The sequence below is a fragment of the Trachemys scripta genome, chromosome 9, assembly GCF_013100865.1.
Source record: "Trachemys scripta elegans isolate TJP31775 chromosome 9, CAS_Tse_1.0, whole genome shotgun sequence".
Lineage (NCBI taxonomy): Eukaryota > Metazoa > Chordata > Testudines > Emydidae > Trachemys > Trachemys scripta.
Window position 1 is genome coordinate 14,529,615 of NC_048306.1, and position 18,441 is coordinate 14,548,055.

The window sequence follows — 18,441 nt, forward strand, 5'->3', positions numbered from 1 at the left end:
AAACTGAAAATAATACATCAAAGCCACCGCTGAAGAGCAAGTTGATTCATTTCTCAAAGAAATCCACATCCATATATGAAATAATGCTCATTTTAATGGAATAACTTAACTGTATATTATTTTTGCTGAAAGATGTAAATTAACTAAAAGACCACTATCAGTTAAAAAAGTCACTATTCTGTACGCTATATTTTACTGCCGTGTTGGAAAGAGATGAAATATATCTGGCTTTCAAACTATACATTCTAGAATAGCAGAATTTCCAAGCCCGTTATAAAAGTACAGACAGCAACTCCTCTAATAGCCACCCTTTGGGAAATAATACCTATTCAAGTTTTTTAGTGCTCATTGTCCCTCTTATCCTGCCCCACTCCTGTTGAATGTATATTAAGTTAACAACAAAGTGCAGATTACTTTACAGTTAAGTTTGAGCACAAAAGCCATGTTTGCAGTATTAGAAGCCTGGGTTTATCAACTACTGTATGATTAGTCAGCTGGCAGTTTCTAAAAAACCACTGTGGTTATAAATATTTCAATCATGTATATTAAATATGAATGGGAAAACTTCAACAGTTGACATAACATGCTGATTGCAATATGCATTAAAAATAACTTTCCCTATGTTACCTTAACCATTCTGTCCTCACTGTTCAGTTTCTTCGAAGTTCCAACCTAAAGCAAACAGCTATAATGTTGCTCATCCTTGTCATAAGCATAACATTTATGTATCTTAAACTATCATATTTGTATATTTCAAATACTGAATCTTCCACTAAAATGACAAAATAGAATAATATGAAGTGTCTAACATAAGTAAAGAATGTATCTTTGACATGATAAACAAATATGATAGTATATTCTTACATTTGTGAATTACTTTTTCAAACATTCCTTCTTCCCAGAAACCAGGACCACCTCTTCAGATGATTAGACCAATCTAACAGAAAGCACCACAGCCCAATATTCATAGTTGAAGCCTCCCATTAAAAAAAATGTCCTTAAATACAGGTATCAATAATTCTACTTTTACAAATCAACTACAAGTCACAAAAATTGTGAACAGAAAAAAATAGATGAAAGATACTAGGCCACTGACTATGGTAGAACAATATTTAAACATGACACATATAGCTATATCCAATATAGCACACAATACTATATCAATATATATCTGTAGAGAACTTGATAGTTTATCTTTGAGTTGCATGGAAAAAAATTCATTTCAGTAAAAGGTCTTGGACAATGGTGACATTTACCTGAATCATGACTATGAAGTTATATTAACTTGTAATGGTCCCACCTCAAAATTACAGCATAGAAGACTAATTTCTGATTACAGGGAATTTACTGTACAGGTTTATTATGCTATCCAGCTAAGAGTGAAATTACAAGGTTATATTTGCTTGGTAAAATAAACCAGCACTCACTTCATTTTTTGTCTACATTTCTTAGGCGTATATACTGTAATATCTGTTCAGATATATGCATATGTATAATATAATGTCAGTTTAACTCTCTTTATATGAGGCTGGCATTACAGTTTTGTTTGATTCCTATTTGCAGGTAGGTGGCCATATTATTACTCACCGTGTCAACTGGCATCTTAGAAAACTGGGTAAAATACATTTACTGTATTTCATTTTCAACTAGTCCACCTCAAGAGAATCTGAAACCATCTGGGTGGAAGGGATTAAAACAGGACCGCTAGAACCAACAAAATCTAACTAGAGGCAATGAGAAAAAAGGGGAGGAGAAGGGAGAGGATAGAACATAGCCTTCTAAACACGCTTGTATCTCAGTGTAATTTTGAACTGGAGCCATACAAAATGGATTATTTAAACTGCATTAAATCCCGGTGTGGACACACTCACTCAGAATAAAAATGGCCTTAATTCAGTTTAGTTTAATTCACTTTAGTTAATGAGAGTGTACACACAGGGGCTTAATGCAGTTTAACTAATCCATTTTCAATTCACACCTTTAGTTAACTCAGATAAATTTCTGAGTGTCCCTGTGTAGACAAGCCCTTAGCGGAGTCTGGGTTTCTTACTTCTATGTAAGATAAGAAAGTGGGTTAAAGGGTCAGTGAGCTGAGATCTTTAATAATGTTCTCAATTCTAAGGTGTTATTAGTAAAATAGACGTGATGTTCATTAAATATGATTTTTTGCTTCAGTGACTCATTAAGAAAATGAAAAAAAACACACAAATGCCATGGTAAAAAAAAAAAAAAAAAAGGTTAAGACTAATACCTGTCCTCCACTCATGCAGATCTGACTGTTCTAAAATCAGAGCAAATTTTTATAGTAACAACATAAATTTTGAATTTTACAGCTGTTAGCCTGCACCACTACCATGACATTATTATAGGACACACCTTATGCCTGCTAAGTGTAGTTCTACTCTGAAAAGTGATGCTGAAAAAACAGCACTATCTGACAACTACACGTGTATTTCATTGTCTGCACAACTGCGGGTAAAAAAAAGTTTTCCAGTAAAAGCTGTGTTTTCCGGCACTTTATAAATCAGAAAACTCTAGAAACCGGCATTTCGGGGTGCCGGAAAATGGTGGCACTCACCTTGGTGGTCCCTAGCTAATGGACGCTGCGGAGCCAGCGCTCAGGGCAGGGCAGGGGCAGTGTGCAAACCTGCCTGGCCACACCTCTGCCTAGGAGCAGCAGGGAGCCGTCTGAGGTGAGCTCCATCCAGATCTGGCACCCTGCCCCGAGCCCCCTCCCACACCCAAACTCCCGTCCAGAGCCCGTGCCCCACACCTCCTCCCACGCTCCAATCCCAGCCATGAGCCCCTTAAGTTATCCGGAATTTTTGCCTAACTGGCAACCTCCATTCCCCCAACATGCCGAATAACATGGCTTTTACTGTATTATGTTTTACTCCTGTTTGCACAGCACAGACAAGAAAGAGAGATGGATTCTCTTACAGCTCAAGCATCAACAGAACTGTTTAAAAAGTTATGCATGACCAAAGATTCTGCCATCAGAAGTCAGAAAGAATTTTACTATACTGCATTTGTAGCATATGGTGTGTGTGTGTGCGTCTCACAGTTACTTGTGCTCAGTATTACAAGATATATAGTTCATGTGCCTCTAAGGTTATAAAAAATGATTACACTTTTTAAACTATTTCTAAAAATACAATATCTGATTATTAGCCTCATGCATATATTCAAAAAGGGGCACTATTCTTGTTGCATGTTCAACTGGAATTCTCTCATTTCTCATTTACTGAATGCTTAACTACAAAACCTCTAGTTTTGCACTAAAAAAAAAGTATTATGCAGTAATAAGAGAATTGGAACTTTTGACCTAGGACACCAAGACAAACCCCTGATACCTATAAGAAGTGCATGGATTCAGATGTCTGAGAAGCCAGGACCAGGGTATTCTTACAAGTCTCATCAGAAATTACCACCACCACGCAGTAAACTGCCAATTACTCAACTTAAGTACCTTGCAAGCCAGAAAGGCTCTGTCACAGGTTTAAATTTGTGATTAAAAGAAGTCTGTGTATTCTAAATTAGATGCCAAGGCCTGTAAGCAAAATCCTCAGCTTATATGAATTCAGTATTGGCAGTCTAATAGCAATACTCTGCACTGGCATGCAACACATTTTCATTCAAATTCCAGTCTTCTGGAAGTAGGCAGGCGGGAGATGTGCTAGGGAAGTTGCAGTTTTAGTCACTGGGCTTTCTCATTGTTCTGCTAAGGATGTAAAGGAATAATACCATCCATCCAAGTGGAGGAGGGAGAATGGCAGGAGAAGTTAAAAATTATATAATATTATTGCAACTACTACTGGAAATGGAAGATACTGGATTATTCATCTTGCTGTAGTTTGAGTCAGCGAGCATTTGATGTTATTTGACTCAAGGTATCTGGCCAATAAGGATATGTCTACATTGCAAGGTAAGCTCAGGGTTAGTAGAACTTGAGTTAGCAGATCCTGGGTTTGTTAACCTAGGCTTGAGCATCTATACTCAATTGTAACACCAGGTTAGGAACTATTGAACCCTAGGTCCCAATCTGGGGCCTCAGTGGCTACACTCCCCTTTTTTGGTGCTGTAGTATGGGGAAACCTGACTATCCACCAAACTTGACTGTCCAAAGGACAAAGAAAGTCAGCCTGTTGGATTGTGGGATGCTGTTGGTAGATTTCCAGAGCACAAGTCCATTGGGAATGTGTCTACACTGCAAAGTAATGTAGTTTTAACTCTGGGTCCCCGCCTGACTCTGGCTTGGACCCTACATCTCCATGGGGTCCTGGGACCCTGAGTCCAAGCTCTGGGTTAGAGTTCGAACCCTGAGCTTACAATGAAGTGTAGACATATCCTAAGAGAGCACAGCAACCTGTGAAAAAGCAGGGGGAAGAGAGGAAAGGAGTGGGCAAGCCACTAATTGTAGAATGCAAAGATGCAAGTAACACCAAGTTTTAAATATTATTCATTTTCACTTTTAAGCTTCAACTGTTTTTATAGTTTTGAACTGATGACCTGAAAGATGAGGCAGGTCAGCAAAGTGGCCAAACCTGTATTGTATCAAACAGAACACTGCTGGAACAGAAGCAAAAACAACCCAGGGGCCTTGACTTGATCTGAAGACTACATTCCAAGAGAGTTCATAATACAAAAAAACTCCCCTTTGTCCTTTTTAAATAAAAAAAAGATCACTATACAGTCTTGACACTCACTTTGTGGAAAAGTAAGGTCTGTGGCCAAAATAGCACCCAAAAGGATCCACTTTAAAAATAAAGTGAGCTACTTTGGGATTTAGAAGGTTTCATAGCCCTCTGAATTAAACCCATCCCTGTCAGCAGCATATGAGAGGTAGCCTCTATAGCTACCGTATGGCAGCATCATGGTGGCAGTGGAGGCAGTCCAGCTAGAAAATAGCAGCTCTTCAACATATCCAACCACTGGGATGGGGGGTTTGATTTGGCAACTTTCACCGAAGGGGAGAGAAAAAGCACATCCCCCACTCTCCATGATACCTAACAGATGAGGAGAAACAAACTTTTTAAAATTGGTCCCATATTGGTCTATTGTTCACCATGGCCTTCAGGAAGACCTTCACATTTTTCCAGTGCAAAAGCTTCAATGAACTTGTATAGTATTTTTTCATAAAAATCTATCCACACAAAAGATAACATTGTAAAATAGTTATAATAAAGGAGATCAATGGGTGGGAACAGCAAAGGGAGATTGTCCTTTTAAAAACTGTTCGGACATTTTCTGTTTCAGCATGTGAACACATCACAAGTATTTAATAAAATATCTTTTGCTGTCATCATACGGGAATAGTATGTTTCCATCAAAAACTTTAGACAAGATGCTCTCTCTTACCAACCTCTTTCATAAATGCTTTTCCTAAGCGAACCACTTTTGCAAATAAAATGGGATCATGGGAGAGATGAGGACCAAGATAACAAAGCATGTTGAACACTTCCTTCCTCAAATCTTCAAAACTTTCTGCTTGTTTTGGGGCTCTCTTATTTTGCAAATTGGAAATTGGTGACCCTTTAGCCCCTTTAGGTACTCCAACTCTGTGAAAACAGAAGTATAAAATTTCACATTCTACATGAGGACTATTCACTTTTACAGTCAGGACAAACCATTTAGTTTATTAGTTAACTGATTTTAGTTACTATGGTTCTATATTATTTTCTCAGTGGTTTTTTCAATACAACAGTGTACTAGAGTCTTCTGGATTGATTTGGTGAAATTTTGGCCCCATTGAAGTTAGTGGGAGTTTTGCCATTAACTACAATGAGATCAGGATTTCATCCCCAAATCCTCTTCTTATCAAAGGGACTCTGTTGCTACATAATTAAATAAAACCTGCAAGATCACTACCAGTGGGTACAAAATATTTTATAAAAACCTCATTTTTAATATGGTAAAAAACTCACTCCACATTAAATAAATATTGTCTTTAAAGTAAATCTAAGTATATTAAGTGAAATATTCTTATTTTAATTGAACTTGTCCTTTGAACTGTCCAATATTTAAGATTTGCTTTAATAATCAGAACAGGACTGGGTAACAGTATTGACCTGAGCTATATCAAAAATGAACATTTATTGTTTGCATGACTCTCAAACAAGTTTAGACTAAAAAAAAATTATTAAAAAAATAGTAAACAGAAATGCAGTGAAGTCAATATTATATACAAAACTTGAAAATTGCTTTACCAGCTAAACATATTAACATAAGATCAGAAAGATACTGTACACAAATACTGTATTTACTGTGAGTGGCAGAGTAAGATATGTCAAACAAATTATGAACTCCATTTTGGATTAGGACATCCATTTTGTGTTATGTGCTGAACTCTCATCTAACGTTGCTCAAGGGTATGATGATGTATTCCAGTCAGCTATCCTACCCAGGAGCATTTGATATCTTATCTTGTTAAAGGACAATCTCTAAGAAACCACAAAGATAACCATCTAGGGCCACTGACAGCCTCTCAACTACCAAGCCATCCCCATGAAAAAATGGACTCAACACAGGAGCACAAGGAAGGGCTCAGATAAAAAGTCTGAACCCAGGAATGTGCCCTGTAGATGCAAAACTAGGAATAATGATTAAACTCAATGAAGATCCAGATGGCTTATAGGCGCATGGTGCCCAGCAGTTGGATCCACTTATAACAGCCAACATGAATCAATTCTGCCTTAAATACACATGTACAACCCATACTAACTTGATTGAGAGTAGCATAGATGTACTTGAGGATAGAATTAGACAAAGAGGGAAAAATCAACAACTTGAGCCCTTATACATTTCTCCCATGCCAAAATTATATACAGACTCAAAACATTTGGGTTGGAAGGCACCTGTTGAATTATCTAGCCTATTACCGTATCAGGACAGAAGTGCTTTGATTAGTTGTAAAATATATCTGATAGATGGGTACCTAGCAAAACCTTGGTAACTCCAATGATGGCAATTCTATAATCTCATATGATAGCTTACTGTATTGCCAAACTTTTAAATAGATATTCTAAACCATTGGTTTTCCAACTGTGGGGCATTCCCCTGGGATTGCAATAGGTAGGCACAACTAAGGGGCTGGCGAGCAGTGTGGAGCAAAGGCACCTTCAAGTCAGCCACCTCCTCCAGGACACGACAGGCCCCACCTGGTGATACCATTAGGAGGCTGTTGCTATCGCCTGACTAGAAATTCTAGTCAGAGGTGCATGCACGTTGCAAGGGAGCCACATTTGGCAGGAATGGCAGGGTTCACTGCAGCTGTAGCCTCACACTATCAGAAAGCAGCAGCACAGAAGAGGCGGAGTTTCTCCAGCAGCTGCCAACAATCTCTCTGGGTTCAGCAACAGATAAAGCAGTGGTCTCCAAACTTTTTTGATCGCGCACCCCTATCGGTAAAAAAATTTTGAGCACACACCCCCTGCCGCACTGGCACTACCATTTTTGCCAAAGCAAAAAAAAAAGCCGCTCAGACTCCCGCCCGAACTGAAGACGAAGCAAAAACAAACAAAAAAAAGCGCTCCTCCTGCCGTGCACCCCCAACGATCCTCTTGCGCACCCCACTTTGGAGACCACGGAGATAAAGGATGGGGCAGCTGAACCTGATGGGGTGAACGCGACGGAGGGGTGAGAGTGAACGAAGAGCAACCTAGCACCCCCAGCTGCCGCAGGCATCCACCACCCACCATCCCTTGCGGCCTCCCAGGCACTCACCACCTTCTGCTTGCTGGGGTATCCCTCTCCCGTAGCTGTAGGGGAGGAGGGTGTGCATATGGGGACATGAATCTCTGATGAGGGGCAAAGTGAAAAAAAGGTTTTGGAACCTCTGTTCTAAGCATTGGAATATGTTTAGTGTTTCTTTGCTGCAGTTTAAAGCTGTTATTTTTTGTTCCGTCCTTGTTGATTAACGAGAGTAACAGATCTTCTAACTTCTCCATAACCTCTCTTTACATATTGCTAGGCTGGCAATGTGATTTATTCAAGTCTTCCCTCTCCCTTTTTACACCGGTATACCCAAGACTAAATGCAGTATTATAACTGACGTCTATCATTTCTAAGGCTATGATTTAATCATGGGCATTTTTAGTAAAAGTCATGGACAGGTCAGGGGCAAGAAACAAAATATCATGGCCTGTGACCTGATCATGACTTATATCATAAATACCCCTGATTGGCTATTAGGAGGGGGGGAGCCTGTGGCACCAGCAGCGGGAGGGAAGGAGAGGGGGAAGAGCACTAGGGGAGCCCGCGGCACCAACTGCCGGGGGAGAGGGGGAGAAGCTCATGGCATCAGCGTCTGGGAGTCCCGGGGGGCCCATGGCACCAGCTGCCAAGGAAGGGAAGCCCTGGCACCAGCTGCCGGGGTGGGGGGAAGCCCCGGGGGGCCAGTGGCTGCTCTGGCCTCCACTGGGGGGAGTGCCAGAGCCAGCAGCTGCTCCGGCCGCCCCAGGACTGGGAAAGGGGTTGGGACGGCTTTGTGGCCTGCATCATGCGGGAGGTCAGACTAGATGATCATAATGGTCCCTTCTGACCTTAAAGTCTATTAGTCTATGAGGACTGCTGTTCAAGCGGTCTCCAGAGCCACCAGAGCAGTGGCCGATATAGCTGGCGCCAGGGCTACTCCAGCAGCAGTTGGTGTGGCTGGCTGCGAGGCCACCCAAGCAGCTGGCTTCAGAGCCACTCCAGCAGCAGCTGGTGTGGCTGTTCCCTGGGCCAGCTGCTCAGGCAGTCCTGGGGTGAGGCACAACGGCCGCTGCAGAAGACACGGAGGTCGCAGGAAGTCATGGAATCTGTGACTTCCGCAACCTCAAAGACAAACACGGAGCCCTAACCTAAGTTTCCTCCAAGCTGCACAGCCACGCAGCTGCCTATTAAGCCCCGCTCAGGGCTGCGGAGGGGAGAGGCGCCTCTCTCCACCGGATGCAGCACGGACCTGCCCTTCCCCACCCCAGCCCAAGTGCTGCTGTGGGGAGAGAGAGCTGGGGGGAGTCCTCTCTCCCCGCTGCAGCCCCTGGGCAGCCTGCACCCCAAACCCCTCATCCCCGGCCCCATCCCAGCCAGGACCCTCACCTCCCCGCCCCCCAACCCTCTGCCCCAGCCCGGAGCCCCTCATCCCAAGCCCCACCCCGGAGCCCTCACCCTCCCCACCACAATCCTCTGCTGCAGCCCTGAGACCCCCTTCCACACTCCAAACCCCTCAGCCCCTCCATATTGGTGCACATAACAAAATTCATTCCACACATGCCTGGGAAAAATTAGATGGAACATTGGCCCTAACCATTACTTACTAGAGCGGAGTGATTCTCTCATGTATATTACTTACACAAATTACTTACACAAATTAGCAAGGCCCCACTACAGTATTTGATTCTCTCATTTTTTTTGTTAAAGTTTCATATTGTTGATTTGTTCAATGTACTATCTACTATCAACTTCACGTCTTCCTCTCTTGTATTATTGGCTAGCTAGAATTCACTTATACATTCAATTATTCTTTCATATGGGTGAAATTCACATGCCACCAGATCCACTCCATAAAGGACAATAGTCTGCATGCCAACCTAGGCTAACATCTAGGCTGGTGTTGGAGGCATGCGGGGGGAAATGTGCATTTTCTCAGAATCAGTGGGATTCTCCCCTAGTGGAGGAGGTATAGAAAAGTAACAGGAGCTATTAAAACCTAGAAGCTGGAGTACTGTTAGCATGTGTACACCGTAGCCCTAGGTCCAGGCTGTATGGTGAATCTCATGACCCCCACGCTTCTCTTCCCTTTTCCCTTCCCGCATACACAGCTCAATTACTGGGTATTTAGCAGGGCAGGCAAATTCCATCCTATATTAACTCCTTTGCATTGGTCCTTATTAAATTAAGCTTATTTCTCCAATCTAGTTCATAATGTATTTTAATCTTGTCCTAACAAAGAAATGCAACACCTCTCAGCCTTACAGAGTCTGCAAACATGATGAATACATTCTCTACCTATCCTGTACAATTTCCCAACATTTAATAATGCAAGGCAGCTGTTCATCTTACCTGCGGTACAAAGGCTCAATGGTCACATGTACAAGCTGGCAAAGGGCAATGGCAATAGGCTTATGTGAAGTGGCATAAAATGGAGGCATTTGATCCATAATACTTTGTGCATGCTGCCAATCACCAACTTTTAACAAAGCTTCCAACAAACCAAGTTTCTGGTTGTCAGGTGGCTGAAAAAGATAGCAAACAAGAAATTTGAATGAAAAATTTAATGCATTCCTAAACTTCCCCGTGTTTCCTCTTCGGTAGAAGAATTAAAATCGACAAGATGACATAATTTGTTTTCTATGCGCCATTATTATTTCAAATGTATTTTACCATACAGTAAATACTCCTATTATACATTTTTTTTTAAATTTATTTAAAATATTTGTAAGATATGATCACACTCTTCAGCAACACAATCATAATCAAACCTAAAAACTAATTCTAGAGTATTGTTCCTTGCAGCAGTGAATATTGTTTTGAAAAATGGGACTGAGTTTCTGGTTTAATAGGAAAATTTATATTAAATACCATTACAATGTACAAAGTGCTGTTAGAAAAATGAAAAGTCTGAACTTAATGGTGTATTTAGACATTACAGTGAACTGAAAATACATAATTTTAAAGACAATATTTAAAGTATTATTTAAATATTTATGCCAGGATCTGAATTTGAAAATGTAAGTTTCCCTTTCACTAGTGGAAGAAATCACCTCCTATACAACGCTGTATACTGTGGTTTTGATGTTAGCAAATGTTCTAAAAGAAACAGAATCTGGAACTTAATTCTATGGCAAGTAAAATTAGGTTGCCAAATATTGCATTTTAAAATGAAAGGAGATGGTGGCTCATCTGTGTAGCATCCAGGAGCACCAGGACTTCTTCACCAGCAGAATGCAAAAGGAAACATCCAGGATGGAGGACGCTAGCCGACTAGAAAAGATATAGCTACATCAGAGGAGGAAGGAGAACCAGCTGCTCTATAGGGAGAAGACCATCTGCTGGCTACTTCAGGCAGAAGACAGTGCTCCCCTCCCATGCAGGTCCCTCATCCATCGAGGTGAAGAACAGGTATGATGTACTAGCAACAGTAAGAAAGGAGCAGACCCCGTGGCTGAAGAAGAGGAGCCATCTGCCCCCAAGGTTGGCAGGCTCACGGCCACCACACCCAAGAGGAGGAAAAACAGGAGTCCCCGACCACCGTTGCCCCCCTTTGGAAGGGGATGAGGCATCCATCTGCCAACCTGACTTGATGTCCATGGAGGCATGCTGCATGCTTGGAGCCTGCAGCTGAGACATTACAGAAAGCCTGATGTGACTCATCTGTCCCTCTGACTACTATCCTCTGCTCCTCACCCACATGGACATTATATGATAGTACCAGGTATGACCTTGAGCAGATCACTAGTGACTACGGGGCTCTTGTAGTGAGGGTGAAAGAGTTGGGGGCACAGGTGGTATTCTTTTCTATTTTTCCAGTAGAGCAGGGGTGGGCAAACTATGGCCCGCAGGCCGGATCCAGCCCCTGAGGGCTTCGGATCCGGCCCGCGGATTTGCCATCCCGTAGTAGATTTTCAAATATATTGATTTCAATTACAACACAGAATACAAAGTGTACAATGCTCACTTTATATTCTTTTTATTAAAAATATTTGCACTGTAAAAATGAGAAATAGTATTTTTCAATTCACCTCATACAAGTACCGTAATACATCTTTATAGTGAAAGCGCAACTTACAAATGTAGATTTTTTTGTGTTACATAACTGCACTCAAAAACAAAACAATGTAAAACATTAGAGCCTACAAGTCCACTCTGTCCTACTTCTTATTCAGCCAATCGCTCAGAGAAACAAGTTTGTTTACGTTTACGGGAGAGAATGCTGCCTACTTATTTAAAATGTCACCTGAAAGTGGCATTTTTGTAGTCGGTATTGCAAGGTATTTACGTGCCATATATGCTAAACATTCGTCTGCCCCTTCATGCTTAGGCCACCATTCCAGGGGACATACTTCCATGCTAATGACGCTCGTTAAAAAAAAAAGTGTGTTAATTACATTTGTGACTGAACTCCTTGGGGAAGAATTGTATGTCTCCTGCTCTATGTCTTACCCGCATTCTGCCATATATTTCATGTTATAGCAGTCTCGAATGATGACCCAGCATGTTGTTCATTTTAAGAACACTTTCACTGCAGATTTGACAAAAATGCAAAGAAGGTACCAATGTGACATTTCTAAAGATAGCTACAGCACTCGATCTAAGATTTAAGAATCTGAAGTGCCTTCCAAAATCTGAGAGGGACAGGGTGTGGAGCATGCTTTCAGAAGTCTTAAAAGAGCAGTGCTCCGATGTGGAAACTATAGAACTTGAATCACCCCAAAAAAATTTTAAAAAATTGAAAAAAAAAAATCAACCTTCTGCTGGTAACATCTGACTCAGATGATGAAAACAACATGCTTTCATCTGCACTGCTTTGGATCGTTACTGAGCAGAACCCATCATCACCACGGACGCATGTCCTCTGGAATGATGGTTGAAGCATGAAGGGACATATGAATCTTTAGTGCATGTGGCAAGTTAATCTCTTGCAATGCCAGCTACAACAGTGCCATGTGAAAGCCTGTTCTCACTTTTACGTGACATAGTAAACAACAGGCAGGCAGCATTATCTCCTGCACATGAAAACAAACTTGTTTGTCTCAGCGATTGGCTGAACAAGAAGTAGGAGTGAGTGGACTTGTAGGGTCTGAAATTTTACATTGTTTTATTTTTGAATTCAGTTATTTTTTGTACATAGTAACTACATTTGTAAGTTCAACTTTCATGATAAAGAGATTGTACTACAGTACTTGTGTTAAGTGAAATGAAAAATGCTATCTTATTTTTACACACACACACACACACACACACACACACACACACACACACACGAGCACTGTACACTTTGTATTCTGTGTTGTAATTGAAATCAATATTTGAAAATGTGGAAAACATCCAAAAATATTTATATAAATGATATTTTATTAATGTTTAACAGCACGATTAATTGCTTGAAAGCTTTCGTTTTCACCACTGGACACAAAAGACTAAAGGCTGGTCTTATACTGAAAACATACATCAGCAAAACTACATCTCTGTGGTGCAAAACCCCCACACCCCTGAGAGGCATAGCTATGCCAACCTAATCCCCCAAGTAGACAGTGCTAAATCAATGGAAGAATTCTTTAGTTGACCAAGCTACAGCCTCTCAGGGAGGTGGATTAACTACAGCAACGGGAGAAACTCTTTCATCACTATAGTGCATGTCTTCACTGAAACGCTATAGCAGCGCAGTGCACCCAAGATTCACTGCGTGGAACTGTTCTCAGAGGTACAAATCTAGTACCATTGCTCTGTCCTGTGACCTCTAACACTTGCACTACCTTTATTCTGAAATTGACTGTTTATTCAGTATACCAAACTCATCTCCACAGGCAAAAGTGGATACTGCTTTTTGCCAATATATAAACTATTGATTTTTTCACAATAGTCTGTTTTCAGACAATATTAATTTCTAGCACTGAAGACAACAGCTAAAAATGTATGTAATGAGCATCTCTCCATCATCCAACCAACTTTATTTCACAGCAGTTAAACTGTGTCTTTTCAAATGTCCTCACCCAGCTGTATCATCCATAACAAAGGCATCAAAAATCATGGATTATTTTCATATTAGCTACAAAAGAATTAGGCTAAGATTTTCAAAAACAACTTGGAGAGACAGCAACACAACTCCTCTTAATACTAACATTGCCTGTGCAACTACAATTCAGCCCTCTTGTGAAAAATTACACAATCACGATATTTTTTCGCCTTAGGACCGCTGCCTCATTCAGTGCAGAGGATGGAACTGTTATGGGGCAAATCAGGGTTGTGTAGTGAAGGAGTCTTATCTGATCCTCACTTTGTTTGTTGCAGAAGTTGGAAGGTGAATAGTGAATTAGGCAGGGGCTTGCAGGAAGAGAAAGAACGGTCTCATGATTAAGGTACTTGAATGCCACCCCGGAGGTCTGGATTTTATCACTACATCTGCCATAGAGCTCCTGTGTGATGCTTGGCCGGTCACTTAAACCAAACTTTTCACGGGTAGTCACCCACTGTGCTCTCCTCGTTTTCTGGGTGTCCAACTTGACACCCTGGGGGCCTGGTTTTCAGAAGTGCTGGGCATTCTAATGCATGTGAAGTCACTGGGAGCTATGCTTGAATATATAATGTGCTATAAAATGCTAAGTATTCTGACAAATCAGATCCTAGGCATCTCAAACTGGGCATGCAAAATTAGTGGATACTTATCCCCTTAATCTCTCTGCCCTCAGTTCCCCACCTGTAAAATGGAGATAAGCCCCCCACCCCAACCATTAATGAAAATAAATTAATGTCTGTGAAGAACTCAGAGACAACAGTTATGAGCACCACAAGCAAGCCCATGAGGAAACTAACAACTGTTTTCAGCACAGAGTTTGAATAGTATGCAGTAAATAAGGCCTGGGCCACAAACTGAACTGTGAAGAGAAGAAAAAATATTTAATAGCTTCTCATTAAGGAAGCATTGTCCATTCTGTGGACGGAATGAAAAAGAGGTCCTGTGGAAAAAAATAGTATGTGGTCATGTAATTAAAGATTGTATCACAATGACCTCACACAATGAGACTGCACAGGCAACGTTAGTTCTGGCATTCCTAACTTTTAAGTGCTTGACTTTGCAACTTAATAATGTTCTTTTGGCACAGTTTGTGTGCAACAGATTACATAAACCCTGCATAGTTAAAAATCAATTGTGGGTTACATGATGAGACCTCCTATCAAGATTATTAACATACCAAAGTTTGTTAAACCAGCACAAAAGGTAGGCAAACCTTGAGCGATATTTATTGAAGGTGATAAGAAACAAAGGGGGGGAGGGAATCAAACTACCTAACTATAGAACTGAATATACAACCTTGAATGAATTCAGGAACAGACACTAAACCAACACTTTTGGCGGGGAAGGGTTTCTTGCGTAACAAAAATTACATCAGAAGTTGAAATAGGGCTTTAAGGGGAGAAAACAGTTTAATTACAGTTCTGGTTTTGTTTTAGATAAACAGCCAATTAAACTTATCATCACAACTGGATACACTATATTAAAAGGACAAAAAAGTAATTTTCATAGCAATGACCATGTTATGTTTACAATTATAATTAACTCATTTGAAAAAATACCTTTTCAGTTTTTTCCTCTTCCTTGTCCTTTTCCTTCTCTTTCTCTTCAGTCTTTTCAGAGGACAAAACCACCATTGTAAGTTTCCTAACTATTTGTTTTGCCTCTACAATCTCTCGCTTGTGTTCTTCAAGAATGGCATTATCTACTGGAAGAAGCTGAGAAAATAAAACACGGATACGTAAAGAAAAATTAACATAACCTGAAACTACTTTTTGATCAATAAGCTTGAAGGAGAAAAAGCTAGATCCCTTCTTCTTCCTCAAGAAATCAGTTCATTCCCTAGAAGGGAGAGTTTTTTGTTTTTGTTGTTTTGTTTTAACTTCCCAGAACCACTTCAAAGAATGATACATTCATGACATACCCTAATCAAGTTAAGGAAGACTGAAGAATTATACTGCACACTGTCCTCAGAGCCATCAATAATTCAAAAAACAAAACAAAAAAAGTATTGAAATCCAACTAAGATCAATGTAGTTAGGTTGACATAGGGATAATGTAGACACTGCGTTACTTACATCGACTGTTGCTGACCTATAGAAGCTGTCCCACAATAACCAACACTGATCGCTCTGGTCACCATTGTGAACTCTGCTGCCCAGGAGTCAGTTAGACAGGAAGCCGCCCCTCCCCTTTAAAGCCCCGCAAATTATTGAAATTCTTTTTCCTGGTTGCCTGGCTTGATGAACACACCTAGCAGCTTTCTGTTAAGTGGAATTGCCCAGCTGACCACACAAGCGCAGTGGGGGGGCTTTACTGAGTGTATATATTTTATTAAAACCACTTGGAGAAGAAGGTGGAGAAGAGATGGGGCAGGGGTGGGGCCTCATGGAAGGGGTGGAGTGGGGGCGGGGCCAGGGGCAGCAAGGAGGGGTGTCAGTGATGCAGCCCTCAGGCCAATGCACTAGTCCTCATGTGGCCCTCGTGGTCATTTGAGTTTGAGACCCCTGCCGTAGATGCTCCTGCCTGAAGTACCCAGGAGGTATTGGATCTCCTGGGACACATTTTGGCTGAGAGAGTGTGCAAGACTGGAGCAGGTAATCCATCTAAATTCTTTTATTTTAATGTCTCTGTGGTAACAGTTTTAGCAGTATGAGAAACAGGTCAGTTGCAAGCCAAAAAGATAACATTTTAAAGAAAAAAACCCAAATTTCATATTCATTGTTCTCGCCAGTAACATTTAGTTAGAGAAAAATAAATAACTTACATGTACATAAAGATCTTCCAAATCTATAAGATTATGTTGCAAAAGTACTGCAGCAACTCTGTATAAAGAGGAAGGTGTTTCACCATTTGGTTCCTAAAAGACAAGCATTACCATTTTTAGAAACAGCAAATCAAGAATGTCACAGAAAAGTATAACTTACTTTTAAAAAATAAGAAGGGCCAGGATGAACAGAGAAAGCAGGCATCTTAATAAAAGCTCTCCCTATCCCCATTATCAAAGATATTAATTCTGTCATTGTATATGGTCCTGTTACTATATTGATTCTGAATGAAGAAAAATGTGCAACCAATTATCTTCTTTCACATCTCACAGTGACTGCATGCAATTACTAGTTCTGCAGTTAAGATGGTGAGATATCACACTAAAAATCAGCCATGCTTTCCTCATTCTTAGGGGTCTAGTCTGCTGTTTATAACAATGCACCATTTCCATTAATGTAGATGAAATTTGCAAGTTCTTACAAGTTCAAATGGAGGAAAATACAGTCCAACACTTAAAATGTACTCTAAAAAATGCTTGGTTCAAATATAGTACTGAACAATTTCCATTTTGGATTATAAATTGATGGTTAAAAAATGTAATGCAAAAAGTTATCCCACATTAAAGTATCATAAATAGAGAAACGTACTATTTCTAAAATTGGACTTCTACAACCCAAGCTAATTGTATTTTGTGGAAAGAAAACTTTTTTCTTAAACAAGCATCAAAAACTTACATCACTGTATTTACACAGGAATAGGAATTGACAGAAGAAGGAGTGCTCAAATAGTAAAAATACAACTATATTACCTGATAGAATTTGAATTTGAACCCAAGGATATGACACAGAGTTTGAGGTTCACACATATACATGTATGATTCTATCAAAGGTACAAAGAATTCATCGTATTCCGGCCTACATTCATAGACTTCTAAGATAATATCCAAAACTCTGTTGGGATCCAAGTTAAAACATCCTATTGGAGGAAAAAATACAAGTTAAAAATTCAGTTCTGCTATTTCTCATTTTCTAATACAACACAATTAAATTAGAATCAGGAAAAATTACAAATGCACCATAAAAAAAAAAAAAAAAAAAAAAAAAAACTTTTCAGCCATTTACTTTGAACAAAAAGCAATTCTCTCTATATCAAAATAATTAGGCACAACTAAACAGAGCAGTATATATTTTGGCTTTATGGTACTATATTAAATATAGAGGTTGACAGCTGTATTAAACATCAGAATTTTAAAGTTAGGGATAGAACTGAGATTTAGATTACACTAAAAGCTAAAAATTCAGTGTTCTTGTTAAATATTTTTGTATATTAACACTCAGATCTCAGCAAGAAAAAGTCATTATGAACTTGGGAAAAAAAATATTTTATTTTTAGTCAGTTCCTTCTGCCGCACCTGCCAAGGGAAAATACAAATATTCACCGTGATAAGAGATCAAAGTATTTTCTTTAGTAAAATGTTAACCTCGTCATTGTGAAACAGGAAGTTCTGATTAGTTAAAGACTGACAAAGGTTATCCACAATATACCAATTGTGTGTCAGATACTTGCACACTGAGGAATAAGTAATACATCTTAATTTTTAAATTGCCATGGAAATAGCTTTTGGTGAAAACAAAATGGCTGGTTTAATAGCTATGATGATTTGAAAAAAAAAAAACACAGACCCAATGCCTGCAGTACTTCTAACTATCTTAATTAGTACTACAAAGGAACAGATATTTTACGGAAAACCAATTTTGAGTCAAGAGAACTATGCAAGACAGAGGTGATCTGTAAAACATATTTTAAATTTTGAGTAGTACTATACTCTCTGTAGTAAATAGTGAAAGCATTCTATAGCCCTCTTCTAAAACAAGCGTCAAAATACCTACAATACCAGCTACCTCAGGCAACTACAAAATTCATCTCTGCCAGATTTGAAGCTGAACTTTATCAGATGTTAG

General features: G+C 39.9%; 1 protein-coding gene across 4 annotated transcripts in view; it reads right to left on the reverse strand.

Moving 5' to 3' along the window:
- The window catches only part of THOC2 (THO complex 2), a 108,859-nt gene that overhangs the window by 51,569 nt on the left and 38,849 nt on the right, over positions 1-18,441 (reverse strand). For 2 of the 4 annotated variants that reach the window (XM_034782607.1, XM_034782605.1), the window contains exons 8-13: positions 17,289-17,455; positions 16,479-16,571; positions 15,274-15,429; positions 10,042-10,214; positions 5,363-5,558; positions 628-672 (exon numbers count right to left, since the gene is read on the reverse strand). In XM_034782607.1, the coding sequence (XP_034638498.1) occupies positions 628-672; positions 5,363-5,558; positions 10,042-10,214; positions 15,274-15,429; positions 16,479-16,571; positions 17,289-17,455 (830 nt within the window). The remainder of the gene's footprint in view (positions 1-627; positions 673-5,362; positions 5,559-10,041; positions 10,215-15,273; positions 15,430-16,478; positions 16,572-17,288; positions 17,456-18,441) is intronic. The other 2 variants (XM_034782609.1, XM_034782608.1) reach the window with 1 other exon arrangement.